Source organism: Oncorhynchus mykiss, chromosome 8, assembly GCF_013265735.2.
Source record: "Oncorhynchus mykiss isolate Arlee chromosome 8, USDA_OmykA_1.1, whole genome shotgun sequence".
Lineage (NCBI taxonomy): Eukaryota > Metazoa > Chordata > Actinopteri > Salmoniformes > Salmonidae > Oncorhynchus > Oncorhynchus mykiss.
Window position 1 is genome coordinate 64,478,138 of NC_048572.1, and position 21,487 is coordinate 64,499,624.

Below are 21,487 nucleotides of genomic sequence, written 5' to 3' on the forward strand. Positions count from 1 at the left end.
CGCTAAAATGTCTTAACTTGGTTGGGGAAAGGGGATTGAATATATGCTTTCTCAACTCTGTATTTTGTATGGCAGGCATGACCTTGAACTTTGCTTGCTCTTTTTTTTAATTATTATTCTTTTTTAAAATGTACCTTTATTTAACTAGGCAAGTCAGTTAAGAACAAATTCTTATTTTCAATGGCGGCTTCAGGAACAGTGGGTTAACTGCCTTGTTCAGGGGCAGAGTGACAGATTTTTACCTTGTCAGCTGAGGGATTCGATCTTACAACCTTTCGTTTACAAGTCCAACGCTCTAACCACTAGGCTACCCTGCCTCCCTCTCGCTCTCATATTTCTCTCCTGCCTGCATCTCTGAATGATCAGCAGTAGAATAGACTTCAGCCAGGTCTGGTTTGCATCATGTGCTGAACGATTGTTCTGATCTTCCCCTGTGCTGCGTTGCTAGCTAATGCTAATGCTACCAACCCAAGGACTAGCCGACAAGCTTAATACACATCAAGGTAATTGGTAATTGGCTGAGACATCTTATCTTAGATTTCCATAGACATCATTGCCTGTGTTTTAAGGGACGCCCAGTGAAAGGGAGTTGATTAAAAAAAAATCCCTCCCCTGTTCCATGCCATATAATTGCAGCGAGTCAGAAATAAATTGAATGTGATCATGATAAAATTTTAATATTAACCTTTAATTTGAACAGGGTGCCATTGAGACCAAGTCTCTCTCTCTCTTTTTTCAATGAGCCCTGCACAATACAAACACACACATCAACACAAAATACTTCAATTACAAAACATGATCATAAAACACACACACACACACACACATCATCTTCCCTTCCAGTAGAGCATTCCCCACATGGCTCCCAGTGCTGGGGCCATGATGGTGCTGTTGGGAAACCGCAAATGAATCAATCAGGCCTTTATCTGATCAGCGGAGCCGGGGCCTTGTGTGATGCTGAATGTACATATACATGCGTGTTGTGTGGAGATGGACTGGGGTGGCTGTGGCTGTGTTAGGGGTGGCTGTGTTAGCAGGGGTGGCTGTGTTAACCTCCTTGCTGCTGGAACAGATGGAGGGTGGGCTGGGGTAAGCTGGGCTGGGGCTGGGGTAGGCTGGGTAGAGAGAGGGGGGTTCTAGGCTGTACTGTGTGTGCTGTGTTGGCCCTGCCCCAGCTCCCTGTCTGCCTGCCTGCTTGCCATACAGATCTCCAGCTCAGCCTCCACGGCTGATTAGAGGTTAATGGTTTGAGAGTGGGGAGGGACTGCCCTCTGATTGGTTGGCAGGTCCCGCGTGGGAGGGTCGGCGGAGTGGCAGATGGTGCAGACCCAGTGAGTGGAGCGGTGAGGGAGGGAGCACATATATATGAATGGTGGTATTACTAATGTTGTATGTTAGATAGTGGTGTAATAATGTTATCCACTGTTTTATTGTTTTTGCCTTTAATTAGTTTGGACCCCAGGAAGAGTTGACTTGGCAGCAGCTGATGAGGATCCTTAATAAGTACAAATGAGGGGGTTCTCTCTCTCTCCCTCATCTCTTTCGTTCCCATCCTCGCTCACCTGCTATGGAAGGCCTACGCGTATAACCTCACCGCTGCATCCAGCGAGCAGACAGATGGTTGGTGGAGGAGTCTAAAAGCCCAGGCTGAGGGAGCTACATTAGCAGCATCCCCCTCAGATTAATTATGACTATTAGACACTGCAGTGTACGGATCAATGAGCTGATCTCCGCCGTCTCAATGTCTTACTGCCTAACTCCGCCTCGTCCTACTCAGACATATCACGACTCGTTTTACCTATAGAGGCTTAAACCAAGTCGCTTGAGATGGATGGATGGATAGTATAAAGTGTAGAGTAAGATTAATGAAAGGAACCCCCTCCCTCCCCTGGCTCAGTCATATTGTTCATGTAGCATCTATATGCAGGCTGCATCCTTCAAGCTCCTCCCCCACGTCACAGCTCTTCCCCAGGGGCAGACAGCCATGTGCTTCTGCTCAGGATCAAATCAGCTTTGTGGGGCTGGCAGCGCTCCCAGAACCATACATTAATTTATCTGTTTAGGGGCTTTACCCACCCGGCCCCTCGATTACAACAGAACCGAATAACCAAAGATAAGAAATGCTATATCTAACTGTGTTGCTGTGATGGTTTTGCATATCGCTGTCATAATGAACAAAGCCAGTGTGGTGAGAAGGGTAGGGACGTCTATCGTGTGATATCACAGCCCCAGTAGTGTTCTGGCAAAGAGAAAAGGGAGGTTCAGGGAGCTGGTGATTTACACTGCAGTGTCAAGAGCCTCTTACTGTAGTTAGTGCTGCAGTGACTAGGGCGGGCGCCACGCTAATTCATCTGCACTCTGCTACCCCTGGCCCGGTCTCTGACGCAAGCCTCACCTGTTTTTCTGTAGCCACTTCTCTCTCCGTGCTGTTTTGGTCCGACCCGCACAAGCTTGTATACGTTACACATTATGCCACATGGTCCCTCCTCCCCCTCACCTCTTCCTGCTCCTCGTCCTCCCTCCCCAACCTCCAAAATCAGCTGTCCTCTTCTATGCCTGGCTGGCCATGGCATCCTGCTGGGACTCTTCAAGGAGCCAATTGATAGTTGCTGCGGAGTGACAGTCTGACCCATATTAGCAGTGGCAGTGTGTTGATTACTACTGACCGACCGACCGACCGATGCAGCAGTGTCTTGCCTTGTGACTGAACTGTCACCTACACTCCTTTTGCTGATGACTCCCAGACCCTCCTCAGCGCGCGCACACACAGACACACAGACACACACAGACACACAGACACACACACACAGACACACAGACACACACACACAGACACACACACACACACACCTCATCTAGGAGAGCATCAGTGTTTACAGGGTCTGGGCCAGGTACAGGCAGGACACATACACACACACCTCATCTAGAAGAGCATCAGTATTTACAGGGTCTGGGCCAGGTACCGACAGGACACATACACACACCTCATCTAGAAGAGCATCAGTATTTACAGGGTCTGGGCCAGGTACAGGCAGGACACATACACACACACCTCATCTAGAAGAGCATCAGTATTTACAGGGTCTGGGCCAGGTACAGGCAGGACACATACACACACACCTCATCTAGAAGAGCATCAGTATTTACAGGGTCTGGGCCAGGTACAGACAGGACACATACACACACACACCTCATCTAGAAGAGCATCAGTATTTACAGGGTCTGGGCCAGGTACAGGCAGGACACATACACACACACACCTCATCTAGGAGAGCATCAGTATTTACAGGGTCTGGGCCAGGTACAGACAGGACACATACACACACACACCTCATCTAGGAGAGCATCAGTATTTACAGGGTCTGGGCCAGGTACAGACAGGACACATACAAACACCTCATCTAGAAGAGCATCAGTATTTACAGGGTCTGGGCCAGGTACAGGCAGGACACATACACACAGTGCAGAAGGAAGGAGGATTGAAAGAAGAGGGGGATTCCATTTCTCTGAGCTTCTAGAGACGGACCATAAAGAAAAGAGCAGTGGAAAGGGACGGCAGGATCACATTCAGCATCGTGGCCGGCCAACAAAAGACGAGCCGAGGGGGCGGGGGTTGGGGTGGCTGGGTTGAAACGGCGAGGAGGACCCTTCACGTCCATCAGCGGCAGATGCCTGGTTCTCTACTGAAGGGAGAAGTGTGAAAGGAGATGAGGAGCCACCCTACCTGCCCCTCATAACCCCAGCAGCAGGCTGTGGCACTACAGCAACTGTCAGATTCAGACACACTGCAGAACAGAGATGGGGCCTCCTAGTCATCACCCCCAGCACGGGCCCCTTACTGCAGTCTGCACCCACTCTGCATACACTGACTGACCACAGAGGTGAGAGAGGCCTCTGGGTCTAACTAATGACTCTGTGGAAGACCTGCATAGGTGGAACATTGTAGCGGTACTCTACTTATTGTTGTCAGGCCTTGTTTTTTTTTCTAGTTAAAGAGACCTCTTGATATGATTCTAAACCCCATACACGTCTCTTCTTGTGCAACTGCCAAAGACAGTGATGGCCGTCAGCAGTATTCCATGTACGTGTTCCAGTTCATAAGATCACGTTTGTTCTGTAAACAAAACCTTTCAGTGCAGCAGTTCTTTCCTCTCATCAGCTCTCTGGGGGCTAGATCCCATCTCTTCAGAGCTGTGAGACAGAGAATTAAAACGCATTAGTCACCTCCTCTCGCTTCTCAGTGTTGTCCACTCCGACGTCGACCACTTCGATTGCTCACCGTTACATCAAACAGAGCTGCCATAGAGGAGCATGGTGATGACCTGTAACAGAGCTGCCATAGAGGAGGAGCATTGTGATGAGCTGTAACAGAGCTGCCATAGAGGAGGAGCATGGTGATAAGCTGTAACAGAGCTGCCATAGAGGAGGAGCATGGTGATGAGCTGTAACAGAGCTGCCATAGAGGAGGAGCATGGTGATGAGCTGTAACAGAGCTGCCATAGAGGAGGAGCATGGTGATGAGCTGTAACAGAGCTGCCATAGAGGAGGAGCATGGTGATGAGCTGTAACAGAGCTGCCATAGAGGAGGAGCATGGTGATGAGCTGCCATAGAGGAGCATGGTGATGAGCTGTAACAGAGCTGCCATAGAGGAGCATGGTGATGAGCTGTAACAGAGCTGCCATAGAGGAGCATGGTGATGAGCTGTAACAGAGCTGCCATAGAGGAGGAGCATGGTGATGAGCTGTAACAGAGCTGCCATAGAGGAGGAGCATGGTGATGAGCTGTAACAGAGCTGCCATAGAGGAGCATGGTGATGAGCTGCCATAGAGGAGCATGGTGATGAGCTGTAACAGAGCTGCCATAGAGGAGCATGGTGATGAGCTGTAACAGAGCTGCCATAGAGGAGGAGCATGGTGATGAGCTGTAACAGAGCTGCCATAGAGGAGGAGCATGGTGATGAGCTGTAACAGAGCTGCCATAGAGGAGGCGCATGGTGATGAGCTGCCATAGAGGAGCATGGTGATGAGCTGTAACAGAGCTGCCATAGAGGAGCATGGTGATGAGTTGTAACAGAGCTGCCATAGAGGAGCATGGTGATGAGCTGTAAGTAACAGAGTTGCCATAGAGGAGCATGGTGATGAGCTGTAACAGAGCTGCCATAGAGGAGCATGATGATGAGCTGTAAGTAACAGAGTTGCCATAGAGGAGCATGGTGATGAGCTGTAACAGAGCTGCCATAGAGGAGCATGGTGATGAGCTGTAACAGAGCTGCCATAGAAGAGGAGCATGGTGATGAGCTGCCGTAGAGGAGCATGGTGATGAGCTGTAACAGAGCTGCCATAGAGGAGCATGGTGATGAGCTGCCATAGAGGAGCATGGTGATGAGCTGTAACAGAGCTGCCATAGAGGAGCATGGTGACGAGCTGTAACAGAGCTGCCATAGAGGAGTATGGTGATGAGCTGTAACAGAGCTGCCATAGAGGAGGAGCATGGTGATGAGCTTTAACAGAGCTGCCATAGAGGAGCATGGTGATGAGCTTTAACAGAGCTGCGATAGAGGAGCATGGTGATGAGCTGTAACAGAGCTGCCATAGAGGAGCATGATGATGAGCTGTAAGTAACTGAGTTGCCATAGAGGAGCATTGTGATGAGCTGTAACAGAGCTGCCATAGAGGAGCATGGTGTTGAGCTGCCATAGAGGAGCATGGTGATGAGCTGTAACAGAGCTGCCATAGAGGAGCATGGTGATGAGTTGTAACAGAGCTGCCATAGAGGAACATGGTGATGAGCTGTAACAGAGCTGCCATGAGGAAAGCAAAGTCCTGTTAGTAACGGAGATGACTACGTTTTTCCCCCTCAGTCTCTGCTGGGTTCATTAGGATTGTTGGAATGTTTCAGCATAGATTTATAATATTATTAGGTAGGTTAAGGAGATGACATAAGTGTGCTGTAGGTCTGCTGTGAAATAACTCAAATCCAACATGAGAACCATCATTCTCCAGTTGAGTCTATTCATCTGCTGAAAAATGCAGATAATCAGAAAGAATAGTGTCCCAAATCTTTACTCGTTCACTACTTTGTTCCCTTGTTTCTGTCACACTGATATACGGCACCAGTTTTACAAGACTGCCTTCGAAATGGACAAGAGCATACTTGTACAGTACAAGATTTGATTGCCAATGCCTCGAAGAAAAATGTACGCGGTAAACACAAGTCCGCCATTTTCTCCGCCGTGTGGTTTCAATGCATCGTTGTCTTTCACAAAATTCACTTTGAACTTTGCATTGTGCTGCGAGTAATTTGCGACACATAGGGGTAGCCCCTTTGCTTTCCTTTTCTTTTATCAAAATGAAAACAGACATCACCATAAACTCCCCTTAATCAGATGGGCCTGTGGTTTTGGCTCTGCCTGAAAGGGCTTGGCAGTAAATTGGACGTTGGATTTCTTTCCCCGGAGAAAAAAAAAAAGAACTGGGTAAGAGGGGGGGCTAGTTTCTCAGAAGAACTCGTCTGGAAAAGCCTTTTGTGGGATTTGGCAAGAGAACGGCAGGCTTTACTCATGCTTATGAGGCACCCCTGTCTCACTACTCTAACCCTAGAATGAAGTGTGTGTGTGTGTGTGTGTGTTAGGCATTCCAGGTCTGTTACAGTTCACTCGCTATGATAGCAGTGATCTTCTGAAGCCAGACAGACAGGAACCCATTTGGCGTTAATTAGCTTAGCCTCGACTTGCTGAGCTCACTAAGTTATTTATATATATATATATAAAATCCTCAATGGTGTGTGTAGTGTACCCTCTGTCCTGTGTGTACTATGGGTAGTCATGTATGTTACCATAGCCATGCAGCCAGTGAGCATAGAAATTAAATGAGTAGAGTGTGTTTAAGGTCAGAACATACCCCCGAAGTGTGTGTGTGACTGTAGCAAGCCTGGTTGCTATGGTTTAGTGTGGTACTGTGATATAGTAATCCATCTCTGTTCTCCCAGCCCCCTCTCTGGGCCTCCCTCCATCATTAATAATTTACCAGTCAAAGTGAGCTGCCAGACTTTCTATCAGACACACACTTCCCTTCTCCTGCTGCATGCGCTCCCCTTCTCCCCTCCCTTTGGCCCTCACAGACCGAATGACTGACTTCAAGCCACAAATATGTCACCAGCCAGCAGGCAGGAGCATTTCCTTTTGAACAGCTGTTTCATGTGGTCCAGACGTATTTAACTAGTATCAGCTTTCTACTTCACTATCTTATCTACTCCCTTTTTGTAGTTAACTAATAAGATAATCCGTTTCTTTTCGAGTCCCTTTATGAACTATAATCTGCCCTCTCTGTTTGTATTATTCTAAGACCATTGCGTTACGTGGCTTGGACTTCTGCCGTCCCGTGAACTGATTGTGATACTGCTACCTCAATCCCAGAGTGCTTTGGGGTAGATAGTTATCCTTTACAAAGAGAGCACCAATGAAAAAAAACTATCACATAGTGCTACGCAGGATGCTTTCTATGGGTTTGTGGGTATGTTGCCAGAAAGGTTTGATAACCCCTTCATTGCTCATGTGACTTTTTTTTAGGGTGCTGAGTCACAACTGTCCTTCATCTGAACTAAAGGGGAAGGTGTGAAATCACAGCCGTCATTTAAATGTTGATCAAGTCTGCTGACACCAGTCTTCTCTCTCTGTCTCTCCAGGTTTCCACCTCAGTGGCACGGTCATGGAGCCCGCCTCCCAGTCGGAGCCTGAGGTCACCCACAAGGTGGCCATCAGCTTCGACCGCTGCAAGATCACCTCGGTCACCTGTGGCTGCGGCAACCGCGACATCTTCTACTGCGCCCATGTGGTGGCCCTGTCCCTGTACCGCATCAGGAAGCCAGAGCAGGTCAAGCTGCGGCTGCCCATCTCAGAGACCCTGTTCCAGATGAACAGAGACCAGCTACAGAAGCTGGTGCAGTACCTCATCACAGCCCACCACACAGAGGTGCTGCCCACCGCCCAGAAACTGGCCGACGAGATCCTCTCATCCAACTCTGAGATCAACCAGGTCCACGGTAAGAAAGACACATGTTGTTGGACATAACATAAGGTCCCTCTGTTCACATTTAGCACCGGTGTGTAGACCTAGAACGCCAGGGTCTCAGAGCTGTTAGGACCTACAAGTCACAAGATGGCCACATATTGTGCTTCAAAACAGAGCCTCTGCCAATCCCTTACACTCCTTAGTTTCTACTTCAATCATCCTCTGGTGGGCTTGAACAGCAAGGTGGGCCCAGTCTACCAAAAGCAGCAGCGAGGACTCCGAGGCTTCAAACAGCCTGTATGATGACTGAGTCTCCCAGCCTGCTGGTGCTTTGCATTTCTGAAAGTCTGAAAAATAGTAAAATGAAGAAAGTCAGTCAGACCAACGTTCTAACGTTACGAACTACTCTAGCCTGGCATGACCCCCCCCCCCCCCTGTTATCCTTCTAGTCTGGAAAACAGAGGACCTCTGCAGTCTGCCATCTCTCCACATCACTCTCTAAATATTTACCCACCCCAGCCTCTTAACAAAGAAGTCCATCTCCCAGTTTCCAGGTTGTTTGCTGTGGGGAGTCAGTGCTATGAGTTGGGGCTTTGATTGTGGAATGTGAGCGTTTGGATGCAACAGTGCCTTGGCAGGACTTCAGTTGGTAGTTCTAGGCAGATCAAATGGGTGTTGGGGTTACCTATATGACGCCACCACACCTAGGGTTCACCCTCTGTTCCTGTTCTTTAGGTGTTTGCTTAATTAGAAAAATGTTTAACAAAATCCTGGTTTGATGTCTTATGAGGTTAGTTTTGAGACAGGATTGATATAAGGCATGTTTTTGGAGCCTAGCTTCTGGTTATGTTTAATTAGTCTTTGGTCTGACATTGCCTTTCTGTGTGTCTTCCCAGGGGCCCCGGACCCCACGGCAGGGGCCAGCATCGATGACGACAACTGCTGGCACCTGGACGAGGAGCAGGTCAGGGAGCAGGTCAAACTGTTCCTGTCCCAGGGAGGGTACTACGGCTCCGGGAAGCAGCTCAACTCCATGTTCGCCAAGGTACGGCTGTCTGTCTGTCTCTGTCTGAACATTCAGTATCAAAATCAATCCCGGATGGGGCTTCCCGAAGTGGTCTGAGGCACTGCATCGCAGTGCTGGCTGTGCCACTAGAGATTCTGGGTTTGAGTCCAGGCTCTGTCGCAGCCGGCCGCAACTGGGAGAACCATGGGGCGGCGCACATTTGGCCCAGCATCGTCCGGGTTAGGGGAGGGTTTCGCCGGCAGGGATGTCCTTGTCCCATCGCGCACTAGTGACTCCTGTGGTGGGCCAGGCGCAGTGCACGCTGACACGGTTGCCAGGTATACAACGTTTCTTCCGACACATTGGTGCTACTGGCTTCTGGGTTAAGCGGGCATTGAGTCAAGAAAGCAATGTGACTTGGCTGGATTGTGTTTCAGAGGCCCGCACGGCTCTCGACCTTTGCCTCCGTACGGGAGTTGCAGCGATGAGACAAGACTCTCTAACTACCAATTGGATACCACGAAATTGGGGAGAAGAAGGGGTAAAAGAAACAAACATATCACTGTATATTACTGTCAATTAATGTTTTCTGTAGGTGCGGGAGATGCTGCGGATGCGTGACTCTAACGGTGCCAGGATGTTGACCCTAATCACTGAACAATTCATGGCCGACCCTCGCCTCGCTCTGTGGCGGCAGCAGGGGACAGGCATGACGGACAAGTGCCGGCAGCTATGGGACGAATTGGGTAAGTCCCTCTCACTTTCTTAAATGTACAGTGTAGAGGTCCAATTCACACAGAACACAGTTCTAGATGATTATGAGTGGCTATTAGCCCCTATGTTCTGCATTATAATGCATTGCAGAAGGCTATACATGCATACATAATGCATTATGAAGAGGGTATTCATAGAAATGGTAACTGACCAACTGTCTTATTGCTGCTTGGATATTATTGATTTGCTTCCGTTTTAAAACCTTGTCCAAAGCACTGTGGGTACTGGCAGGTCCTGAAACACAGCTGGGAAATCTTGCTACTCAAAGAGCATTTCCAAACGGAATGTGGCCTCACCACTTCGATCAGCACAGCTGTGTAACTATTACCTAACTGTAAAGCCACCATGGTACATGTGATGTGAGGTATCTTTCTCGTGTGTGTGTGTGTGTGCACTGCGACCTGCCCGTTAAATCCCCACACGTGTGGCCATATCAGTGGGTCAGTCGGTGGCTGTGCAGCAGTACATACATCATGGCCAAGCACTCCCCTCGATTGGGATTGCATGAAAAAGGGCTGGGATCAATGGGGTTTTCAGCCTCCCTGGTATTGATCGGGGCATTTTTAAAGGGGTCGATGACTGCAAACTACACATCCTGAGGAAGTTCATTGGAGAGCAACAGCAGAGCAGAGAGAGGTTTGCTGTGCCCCTCCGCATGATAAACCCCGGCTCAGGGGTTATGTTTAGTTACCGGGGAGCGACAGGACAGGGCTCTCTGATTGGCTAGGGCTGCCACAGGCTGTCAGCATGATCACCAAAGTGCCCAATCAAAGGTGGTGGTGGTGTTGGAGGGTTTAAAGCGACCGTGCTGCACTAATGGTTGTCGGTGTGATCAGGACTGAGCACCCTAACAAAGTGCTCTGAAACAAGGGTTTAAAAGGAAGCAAACAGAAGGGGGTAAATTCTGGTCATGTATTACTTGGTGATGGGGGTAGTGAAAGGAACTGAACTAGTTTACCCCTCACATTCCTTAGGCTATACTAAATACCTGTCACATGTCCAAATATACCCTGGGCCTTTTGTAACCCAGGAGGACTGTGCTGGATTAAACATGCTTTCTGTATTGTATAGTTCCTCCCTCCTCCATACCCAAATATACATTAACAAAGGATAATTAACTGCTGTTATGGCTCCTTCTCCAGACCCAAGTGGTCAAACAATGGTTATTGACCTTTGCCCCCTGACTTGTGTCCTTTTCCAGGTGCCCTGTGGGTGTGCATCGTGCTGAACCCGCACTGTAAGAGCGAGGAGAAGAGCGGCTGGCTGAAGCAGCTGAAGAAGTGGGGCGACATGGACATCTGTCCCCTGGAGGACGGCAACTACGGCAGTGAGTTGCCCAACATTACCAACGCTCTACCACAGAGCAACCTCGCCCAGGGTCAGTCGCAGTCTGGAGCAGTAACACACACTGGTATACCTACACATAGAGTACTCACACTGGGCCTGTACACTTCCACTTGAGTTACAGCTACATCCCTTCCCTGACCCAAACCATGGTTCTGATGCACTGTTTTTGTTGTCTTCAGATTTGGTTGTCTCTAGTAAAAGTAGTTCAACTCAAAATATCACTAATAAAAGGTATTTTTTTGCACTGTGCTCTGTCCCCCTCCCTGTGTGTCCCCCTCCAGACTCCCTGGCCCGGCCCAGACGGACCGTGTTCACGCGGGCCATGGAGGCCTGTGATCTCCACTGGCAGGACAGCCACCTGCAGAGGATCATCAGCTGTGACTACTACATGTCCCCAGCCTACCAGAGAGAGGGAGAGAGTCTGCTCTTCAACCCCCAGGGCCTGCCTCTATGGCTAGGTGAGAACTACACAACCAGATTCAATCTGGTCTGCACAGTACACAGTCTTAGCACTAGATGTTATATCAATTCCAGATGCTATTGGAAGGCCCTCTCAGTATATGTTTTTAAACCATATACACAGACACACGCACATACAATCTCACACACACACAAACAGGCCCAGCTCCCGGCAGTTTAAGCTCTGTGCCATGATAGTGATCCGTTTGTTCAGTGCCAGTTCTTGGGTTTGGGGCTCAAATGTTAGTCTCTGAACACCACCACTGTTTAGTGGTCTAAGCCTCCTGTAAATCCACTTCCACTGAATCCTGTAGCTGGAGTAAGCAAGTTCTGGGGGAAGATTTGTCCTCATTATGCAACGTAAGCCTGGGTATCAGAGTCGTGGGTTTCTTTCTGCTGAGGCTGCATCCTGCCTGTCAGCCTGCCGGGACATTGTGTTGTGCTCAGCCCGTGTCATGTGATTTGTGCCGTAGATCACGTCCCCACGGCATGCGCGCGGGTCGATGCCCTGCGTTCCCATGGTTACCCCCGCGAGGCACTGCGGTTGGGCGTGGCCATCATCAACACCCTCCGGCTGCAGCAGCACCGCCAGCTGGACATCTACAAGCACCAAAAGAAAGGTAGCGCCCCCTGTCTGCCTGGAGACAGTTCACTGTTCTCATTAGGTGAGCCTCTGGGCCATACGTAACAGAATTAAGGCATTTTATAATACAATGTGCAGTATGTTGGTGTCATCTTGTTGTGTAGCCTATTATTGGGGCCCTACATTTTTATATGGTTAGGAAAATATCCTAGCCCTACATAACCTGAATACTGTTCTACTTTTGTTCATGTGATAAGATGTATAGTATGATGCGGTCTGATCTTGTTCCTGTGTGTGTCAGAGCTGCTCCAGAAGGGGATGACCAGCACTACTAACCTCGAGGGCTGGGTGGGACACCCCCTGGATCCCATCGGCTGTCTGTTCACCACCCTCACTGAGACCTGCCGGGTAGAGGACGACAACGCAATGGACACTGGAGGTACGCATCTGGCCAGGCCCGGGCCTACCCAGGCAATGTTTACATTCCACTTCAATCGAACTGGTCAACATGGTGTCAGTCCAGCAACCACAACTGATCACCCATACAGTACAGTCCCATACAATTTGGCCAAGTAAACCAGCAACCATTTCACTCAACTTAAACCAAACTGGTCAAATTTTTTTATTTTGTCCCAAAACTAATCAATTGCAAAGTCACCCATTCAGTCCAGTCCTGGTCTGTCACCCTCCTCATGGTCCTCTTGTAAGCAGCCCTGAGATGAATGGCTGTGTTGCAGAAAGGTCATCCAGCCTACACAGTGGTGGAAAATGGATCAAGTCCAACAACATTTGCAGTCCATACATTCTTTAGCCCAGCCAAACAGAGAGCAGGGATTTGATACGACCTATTGTGACAAACCTACAGGGAGGCATTGTGTGCCGGAACAATCCTGGCGAGTGGTATGGTGATTTGGGTGGGCAGAGGGTGAGAGTGTGTTAGGGTGAGAGTGTGTTAGGGTGAGAGTGTGTTAGGGTGAGAGTGTGTTAGGGTGAGAGTGTGTTAGGGTGAGAGTGTGTTAGGGTGAGAGTGTGTTAGGGTGAGAGTGTGTTAGGGTGAGAGTGTGTTAGGGTGAGAGTGTGTTAGGGTGAGAGTGTGTTAGGGTGAGAGTGTGTTAGGGTGAGAGTGTGTTAGGGTGAGAGTGTGTTAGGGAGAGAGTGTGCTAGGGAGAGAGTGTGCTAGGGAGAGAGTGTGCTAGGGAGAGAGTGTGCTAGGGAGAGAGTGTGCTAGGGAGAGAGTGTGCTAGGGAGAGAGTGTGCTAGGGAGAGAGTGTGCTAGGGAGAGAGTGTGCTAGGGAGAGAGTGTGCTAGGGAGAGAGTGTGCTAGGGAGAGAGTGTGCTAGGGAGAGAGTGTGCTAGGGAGAGAGTGTGCTAGGGAGAGAGTGTGCTAGGGAGAGAGTGTGCTAGGGAGAGAGTGTGCTAGGGAGAGAGTGTGCTAGGGAGAGAGTGTGCTAGGGAGAGAGTGTGCTAGGGAGAGAGTGTGCTAGAGTGAGTGAGTGTTAGAGAGAGAGAGAGTGTGAGTGTTAGAGAGAGAGAGAGTGTGAGTGTTAGAGAGAGAGAGAGTGTGAGTGTTAGAGAGAGAGAGAGTGTGAGTGTTAGAGAGAGAGAGAGTGTGAGTGTTAGAGAGAGAGAGAGAGAGAGAGAGAGAGAGTGTGAGTGTTAGAGAGAGAGAGAGTGTGAGTGTTAGAGAGAGGGAGCGAGGAAGTGTGTGGCTTATGGCTTATAGGGCCGTCATCATCACAGTCCTTTGTTTGGTTCTGGTGAGTAGCTGGAAACATCTGGTTTGGAGGCCGGACTTAACTTGAATTCTGACCAATCAGGGAGCAGCTGTCCCCAGTCTTTACACATCAGCAGAGCCTGAGCCATAACAGTGGAGGGAGGGAAACATGGAGGCTAACTACTGTGGTTGCCGTATGAGAACAAACTCTGGTCGCCCGGGATTCCACATGGTTAAATCCACCTTGGCACTGACCTCACACAACACATGCCAAAAAACCTAGAAGCCCAAGGCTTATGTCCACTCATATCAAACCTCCTTCACATCTAGTTAGCAACTCCTATGGACAAATAAGTTCTAAAGCATATATCCAGTGTTGCCTAAAACGTGTTTGTATATTTTTTTGAAGTAGATGGGTACAGTACATAAAGGGGTACAGTACATATACAGCGTAAATGGGTCAGACCTACATGTAATTCGAGAGGTCAAATATTTCCAGAGGCATGACAACAAAGCGGCGTGTTATTGAAAAGCTCCTGGACGCTCCATTGGTGACTAGAGGTTGTTTTGATCCAGCGGCATGAAGGGAAAATCACTGATATTCTCTCCCCTCCCCCTGTAATAAACAGGATTGTCGTAGGGGGGAGGGATAATTTGCCAGGGTGATTTAAGCGTAAGCCGGCCGTGGGTTGGATCTTAGTTCCTGTCAGCAGATGTTAGTGTTTTTCTGGGACCTCAGGGACACCTCTGGTGCTGCCTGGCATCCACAGCTGCCTTGGGGGGGGGGAAGTGGAGCTAGGGAGAGGTTCCTGTAGATGTGGCCACGATCTGCTCCTCGTTGCGACACACCTTGTCCTGGGCATAGAGGCCTTCAGGCATCACACGCTGCTGCCCCAGAGAGAGGTTCCTGTAGATGTGGAGCTAGAGAGGTTCCTGTAGATGTGGAGCTAGAGAGAGGTTCCTGTAGATGTGGAGCTAGAGAGAGGTTCCTGTAGATGTGGAGCTAGAGAGAGGTTCCTGTAGATGTGGAGCTAGAGAGAGGTTCCTGTAGATGTGGAGCTAGAGAGAGGTTCCTGTCTGTGGCAGCTGCTTTCCACACCCAGCACCTTTCAGGCAACAAAAAAAAAAGTGATACCAGACAGCCGTTTTGGATTAGTGTTAGATTCTAGCAATGTCTCATAACCCTGCTAGATCATTGTTGCAATTGACAATTGGTTCTAATTGACCTAAAAGTTTGAAAAAAGGTTTAGTAGAATGAAGTCTCACTTCCATGACCATCCGTATAAACTAAAAACCTCTCTCTTCAGACTCTGGAGAGCCCAAGCCGCCTGTGTACCATCATGTGCCCGTGTGGGGTTGCCCGGATGGCGGGGAGTCCTACCTGGCACTGGCCCTGGAGGTGGCGCTGATGGGCATGGGGCAGCAGCGTGTGATGCCTGAAGGTCTCTATGCCCAGGACAAGGTGTGTCGGAACGAGGAGCAGATCGTGGCCAAGCTGCAGGAGATGGAGCTGGATGATCTGCTGGTCCAGACGCTGAGAAAACAGGCTATCCTCCTACTGGAAGGTATGAAGGCTATTTGTATTGTATTATATTATTGTCCTCCACTCGTCTCATTTTATTGTCTATCTTCTCTGTTGCCTTCACTCTCCCTCACTCTTTGTCTCACTTATCCTCCCTCGCTGTCTCACTTATCCTCCCTCGCTGTCTCACTTATCCTCCCTCGCTGTCTCACTTATCCTCCCTCGCTGTCTCACTTATCCTCCCTCGCTGTCTCACTTATCCTCCCTCGCTGTCTCACTTATCCTCCCTCGCTGTCTCACTTATCCTCCCTCGTGGTCTCACCTATCCTCACTCGCGGTCTCACCTATCCTCCCTCGCGGTCTCACCTATCCTCCCTCGGTGTCTCACTTATCCTCCCTCGTGGTCTCACCTATCCTCCCTCGCGGTCTCACCTATCCTCACTCGTGGTCTCACCTATCCTCCCTCGCGGTCTCACCTATCCTCCCTCGCGGTCTCACCTATCCTCCCTCGGTGTCTCACTCATCCTCCCTCTGTGTCTCACTCATCCTCCCTCGCTGTCTCACTATCCTCCCTCGCTGTCTCACTTATCCTCCCTCGGTGTCTCACCTATCCTCCCTCGGTGTCTCACTTGTCCTCCCTCGCGGTCTCACTTGTCCTCCCTCGCGGTCTCACTTGTCCTCCCTCGCGGTCTCACTTGTCCTCCCTCGCGGTCTCACTTGTCCTCCCTCGCGGTCTCACTTGTCCTCCCTCGCGGTCTCACTTGTCCTCCCTCGCGGTCTCACTTGTCCTCCCTCGCGGTCTCACTTGTCCTCCCTCGCGGTCTCACTTGTCCTCCCTCGCGGTCTCACTTGTCCTCCCTCGCGGTCTCACTTGTCCTCCCTCGCGGTCTCACTTGTCCTCCCTCGCTGTCTCACCTGTCCTCCCTCGCTGTCTCACCTATCCTCCCTCGCTGTCTCACTATCCTCCCTCGCTGTCTCACTATCCTCCCTCGCTGTCTCATTATCCTCCCTCGCTGTCTCATTAATCCTCCCTCGCTGTCTCACTTATCCTCCCTCGCTGTCCCGTTCTATTCGTTCACCCTCCATATCTCTATCTGCCCTGCTTGCTGCTCTCACTCTATTTCTTCCTTCCTCTCTCTCTCCTTCCGCCTCTCCCTCCCTGCCTCTATCTCGTTTCATGCCACCCTTTCTCTTTAGCTGTCCCATCCCTCTCTCCCACCTGGCTCCCCTCCACTGGTCCTGCCTCGCAACACCCAGCTGAAAATGGATCTCAACCCTGGCCTTTTAACACGGTCCAACCCCCTTTCTCCTGCTTCCCCATGCTAGCTATGCTATAGCCCTCCCCCATCTGGGGCTTTAGGGAATGTTAGCGGTGTAATCCTAGAGCAGACATCTGTCGCTGCTAGGGAGGAGAGATTTGGTTAATACCCAATGGGCAGTGAGTGTATGGTTTGCTGTCTGCTCTGTCGCCCCCATCAGGTTGGGAGAGGTATAACCTAATATTGCTTTTATTCACTGCTCTACTTTGAGCCATTAGCTGTTTATACTGGTATACTTTGAATATTCATCAAAAAACTGAGCCAAATCATAAGTGTGTGTGGCTGGACTCCAAGATATGAATGACGGTGACAATTCTGATGTACTTTGTGACAACTCTCTGTCTGTGTGTTCAGGGGGTCCGTTCAGTGGCCTGGGTGAAGTCATCCACAGGGAAAGCGTTCCCATGCACACCTTTGCCAAGTACCTGTTCTCAGCCCTGCTTCCCCATGACACAGACCTGGCCTACAAACTAGCACTGCGGGCCATGAGGTAAGATCCCCCAACCTACATTCATATCCAACCCTATTCAGGCTCATTGCTCTGTTTCAAGCACCTGTATGTGTCTCTGGCATTCAAAACCATTTAGCTATTACAAAAAGAACACACCATTTTACTATTAACACTTAGAAACGTATCATGTTTTATTGTCAACATAATGTGATGCGTCTATCTGGCTGTGTCACAGTGCCAGAGTCCGAGACATTCAAACCAGTAGATAGTGATAGCGCTGACGTCATCCACATGAAGTCCTATGGAAAACTCCCGAGGGCGCATGAAGTCGGAATGGTTTGAATTTGACTGTAACTAGCAAAGAGTCATTGTCGACGTAGTCGTTTTAATCCTGCCGGAGTCGACAGGGAGCCTCCTCGTAGCCTGCCTGGCCCGTGATTGGTCTGTGTCAGCACGTGGTCCTGTGTGACGACACATGTAGTAGTCAGAGGGGATAACTATTTAATGAAATATCTCCATTTGTAGCAACTTCACCATGGGCATCAAACTTAATCATATATTTTAGAGCCCAAAACTGGCGTCAAAAAATGATTTTATTTGGGCCGTTCTGGCGATCATCATTTATATAGGCTTTTTATGGCAGACCAGGGCTTTTGGCACTGCTAGGTTGCTATGCATTAGCCGACCAGCCGAGCTCATGACTTCACACACCAGACCGGACACTGGGGGCTCCCTCCCTCTACTTGTATCTATATATTGAGAGGCTGGATGATGAATCCCTATGACTGAATAATCCCCATCTGTACTGCGGTATGATTATCCTGCTGAGATTCCTCAGGGTCCTGGCTAATACACAATCCATAACGGGGCTTAGGGCTGCACACAAGCACACACGTGCAAGCTCGGATGTACACACATTCGTGCATATGTAGACATGGGGGGGGGGGGGAGACCTCCAATGCAGCTATACAGACTGGTGTGTGTTTCAGAGACCTCTAATGCAGCTATACAGACTGGTGTGTGTTTCAGAGACCTCTAATGCAGCTATACAGACTTGAGATGGGACGAGGCAGTGTAATAATGCTGTAGGCTTGGAAACATTTTTTACAGTTCAATTTTGAATAGAAAATGTTTTCTTTATCATAATAACTCATCTCATCACTCTCCGTCTCTCTGTGTGTATCCTCTAGGCTCCCTGTGTTAGAGTCGACTGGTCCCTCGGGAGACTTGGGTCACCCCCACCATGGCATCAGCATGGTGCCCAGCCGCTACCCGCGCTGGTTCACCCTAGGCCACCTGGAGTCTCAGCAGTGTGAGCTGGCCTCCACCATGCTCACCGCAGCCAAAGGTCAGCTCAGCTCTAGTTACAACAATGCGCACACACACCCAAAACATTTAACCACGCCACTACCAGATAAACACTCCCAAGGACTTGTCCACCACTACAGAACACCACAGTACACATACTAACTGTTGTTTGTACCTCCAGGAGATATGTTGAGATTGCGGACGGTGCTGGAGGCCATCCAGAAGAACATCCACTCCTCCTCCCTCATCTTCAAACTGGCCCAGGATGCTTTCAAGATCGCCACTCCGGCTGACAACCCCCCAGACATCACCCTGCTCAATGTAGCTCTGGAGCTGGGCCTGCAGGTACTGATGGCTAGATGGATAGTAAGCAGTGTGTGACATTGAAAAAATGTGCTGGTGAGTGTTGAATTACTGTGCACCCTGCCTTGTCTGACGTGTTTCAACATGTCTCTCTCTCTGCAGGTAATGAGGATGACTCTGTCTACTCTGAACTGGAGACGCAGGGAGATGGTGCGCTGGCTGGTCACCTGTGCCACAGAGGTGGGTCTACGAGCGCTGGTGAGCATCCTCCAGAGCTGGTACACCCTGTTCACCCCCACCGAGGCCACCAGCATCGTCGCAGCCACCGTCATGTCCCACAACACCATCCTGCGCCTCAGCCTGGACTATCCCCAGAGAGAGGAGTTGGCTAGCTGCGCCCGGACGCTGGCCCTGCAGTGTGCCATGAAGGACCCCCAGAACTGCGCCCTCTCGGCCCTCACGCTCTGCGAGAAGGACCACATCGCCTTCGAGACGGCCTACCAGATCGTCATCGACGCCGCCTCCACAGGCATGACGTACTCTCAGCTGTTCACCATCGCCCGCTACATGGAGCACCGCGGCTACCCACTCCGAGCCTTCAAGCTGGCCTCGCTGGCCATGACCCACCTCAACCTGGCTTACAACCAGGACACCCACCCGGCCATCAACGACGTGCTCTGGGCCTGCGCCCTGTCCCACTCGCTGGGCAAGAACGAGCTGGCCGCCATCATCCCCCTGGTGGTGAAGAGCGTGCACTGCGCCACCGTGCTCTCGGACATCCTGCGTCGCTGCACCATGACGGCCCCGGGCCTGGCCGGTATCCCCGGGCGACGGAACTCTGGGAAGCTCATGTCCACGGACAAGGCTCCGCTCCGGCAGCTGCTGGACGCCACTATCAGCGCCTACATCAACACAACCCACTCCCGGCTCACTCACATCAGCCCCAGACACTACGGAGAATTCATAGAGTTCCTCAGTAAGGCCAGAGAGACCTTCCTACTGGCCCAGGACGGACACATCCAGTTTGCCCAGTTTATAGACAACCTCAAACAGATCTACAAGGGCAAGAAGAAACTCATGATGTTGGTACGGGAACGCTTCGGCTGACCCCTGGGGTTCCCCCAACAGGACAGGCAATATGGGGAACACCTTTTTATTTCCAATTAATCATGTATTTAAGTTTTCATTTCCATTTATTTTGTCATTTACGTGTCAAATACTATATTTGTCCGTGGGGGGGGGGGGGGGGGGGGGGGGGGTTGTCAGTTTTTTCTTCTTCTTGTGAGCGACAACCAATATTTGTTGGCAATGTTACTCTGCTAGGTAAAGACTGCAGAGGGGGGTTTTTGTCTGAATACAAAAACGTTTGAAAAAGATTATGATAATGATGAAAAAACATTGAGGTGGCAAATAATGAAAAACCAAATGATGTATAGGGTATTTTGAGCCAGGGAATGATGTCTGCTGTGGTGAGATACGAGTGGTTTTTGAAGGAAAGAAAACCTGTCATTCCAAAAAACACTGACGCACATAGTGTTGACTTACTGTTATACCTCGATCGTATTCCAAGGGTCAGCTTTAAACTTTTCCTGTTAAAAGGCCTCATGTGTGGAGGAGGTGGAATGCTGAACTTGGATGTGTCAGGTCCAGGAGCCAAGCCTAAATATGCCAGACTCATCAGGTACATACAGAGTCCTCCTCACATATCTCTCACATATTCTCTACCACCTTTCCTGAGTGTAGCCTGATCCATTTGTCTGGTATCTCCTATTTCTAGTGAAGGTACCATTCAAAAAGAGACCGATGTACAGAGAGAGAGAGAGAGAGAGAGACCGGTTGCGGCAGATTGGTATTTGGATTCGATCACAGAAAGATGGATTGACTGGCCTGAGAGTGATACTGCCACTGTGGGTTTGGGTCTGTGAGGAGTGGCTTGTGTTGTCAGAGTTTGGGTTTATAACATGTGGAAATACCATTGCTGAAAAACATCTTGTATCTTTCAAAGCAAAACGTGTATGAACGTGTACTTTTTGACAACATGCCTTGGTGTAGCCGGTTGGGGTTAGTATTCCACATACAAGCCTAACCAGAACTATCAACCTCTCAGACCCTGTGGGGAAAGTTTTATATTAGCCATAGTATTATTGTTATACAAGCACTTCACAAATGTCATGTACTCTCGACACCATTCTGTCTGCTTGAGCAATTATTTATCGATCGTTAGAATCATCTGTGTGTGAATGAGTACTAGGAATACAAACAGCATAGCTATATTTAACATGCACAAATAGGAATATTAGACACAAACATTTGAGGATAAATGTTGAGGCTATGAAAAGCGTTCCATGTCAGCTTCCACATTCCAGGTGACCTCGGGCCACAGAAGTCCACCGTCTGTCTGGCGTAGTGCAGTAAAGAAACGACGACAGAAAAGAGAAAAGAGATGCTCAACTCAGTTCTCAGGGAATCACTTAAAGAAACAAAAACAACAAAAAAAAAGTAGTAGCATAAGCATTTAAGATATTGTAAATATGAAAGTGTCAATTAAGAAAATTGTAAAGTTATAATTATTTATGATAACTGTGTGTTTTTGTTTTTGTGGGATACTTGAATGTGTTGTGGGCTGGGAATGTGAGGGCAGTTAGATGAAAATACATTTCTCAGGTGCTCCTGTGTACATTTCTCTGAATT

At 49.5% G+C, this 21,487-nt stretch overlaps 1 protein-coding gene across 3 annotated transcripts in view; it reads left to right on the plus strand.

The window, feature by feature from the left end:
* The window catches only part of zswim5 (zinc finger, SWIM-type containing 5), a 65,046-nt gene extending 45,033 nt beyond the window's left edge, over positions 1-20,013 (plus strand). Inside the window, exons 2-13 of one of the 3 annotated variants that reach the window (XM_021613289.2) lie at positions 7,685-8,041; positions 8,907-9,055; positions 9,612-9,762; positions 10,992-11,117; positions 11,419-11,595; positions 12,070-12,261; positions 12,481-12,618; positions 15,201-15,458; positions 17,089-17,224; positions 18,376-18,533; positions 18,675-18,838; positions 18,959-20,013. In XM_021613289.2, the coding sequence (XP_021468964.2) occupies positions 7,685-8,041; positions 8,907-9,055; positions 9,612-9,762; positions 10,992-11,117; positions 11,419-11,595; positions 12,070-12,261; positions 12,481-12,618; positions 15,201-15,458; positions 17,089-17,224; positions 18,376-18,533; positions 18,675-18,838; positions 18,959-19,903 (2,951 nt within the window). In that variant the 3' untranslated portion in view covers positions 19,904-20,013. Of the gene's footprint in view, positions 1-7,684; positions 8,042-8,906; positions 9,056-9,611; positions 9,763-10,991; positions 11,169-11,418; positions 11,596-12,069; positions 12,262-12,480; positions 12,619-15,200; positions 15,459-17,088; positions 17,225-18,375; positions 18,534-18,674; positions 18,839-18,958 lie in introns of all 3 variants that reach the window. The other 2 variants (XM_021613287.2, XM_021613288.2) reach the window with 2 other exon arrangements.
* Positions 20,014-21,487: the final 1,474 nt, after the last annotated feature.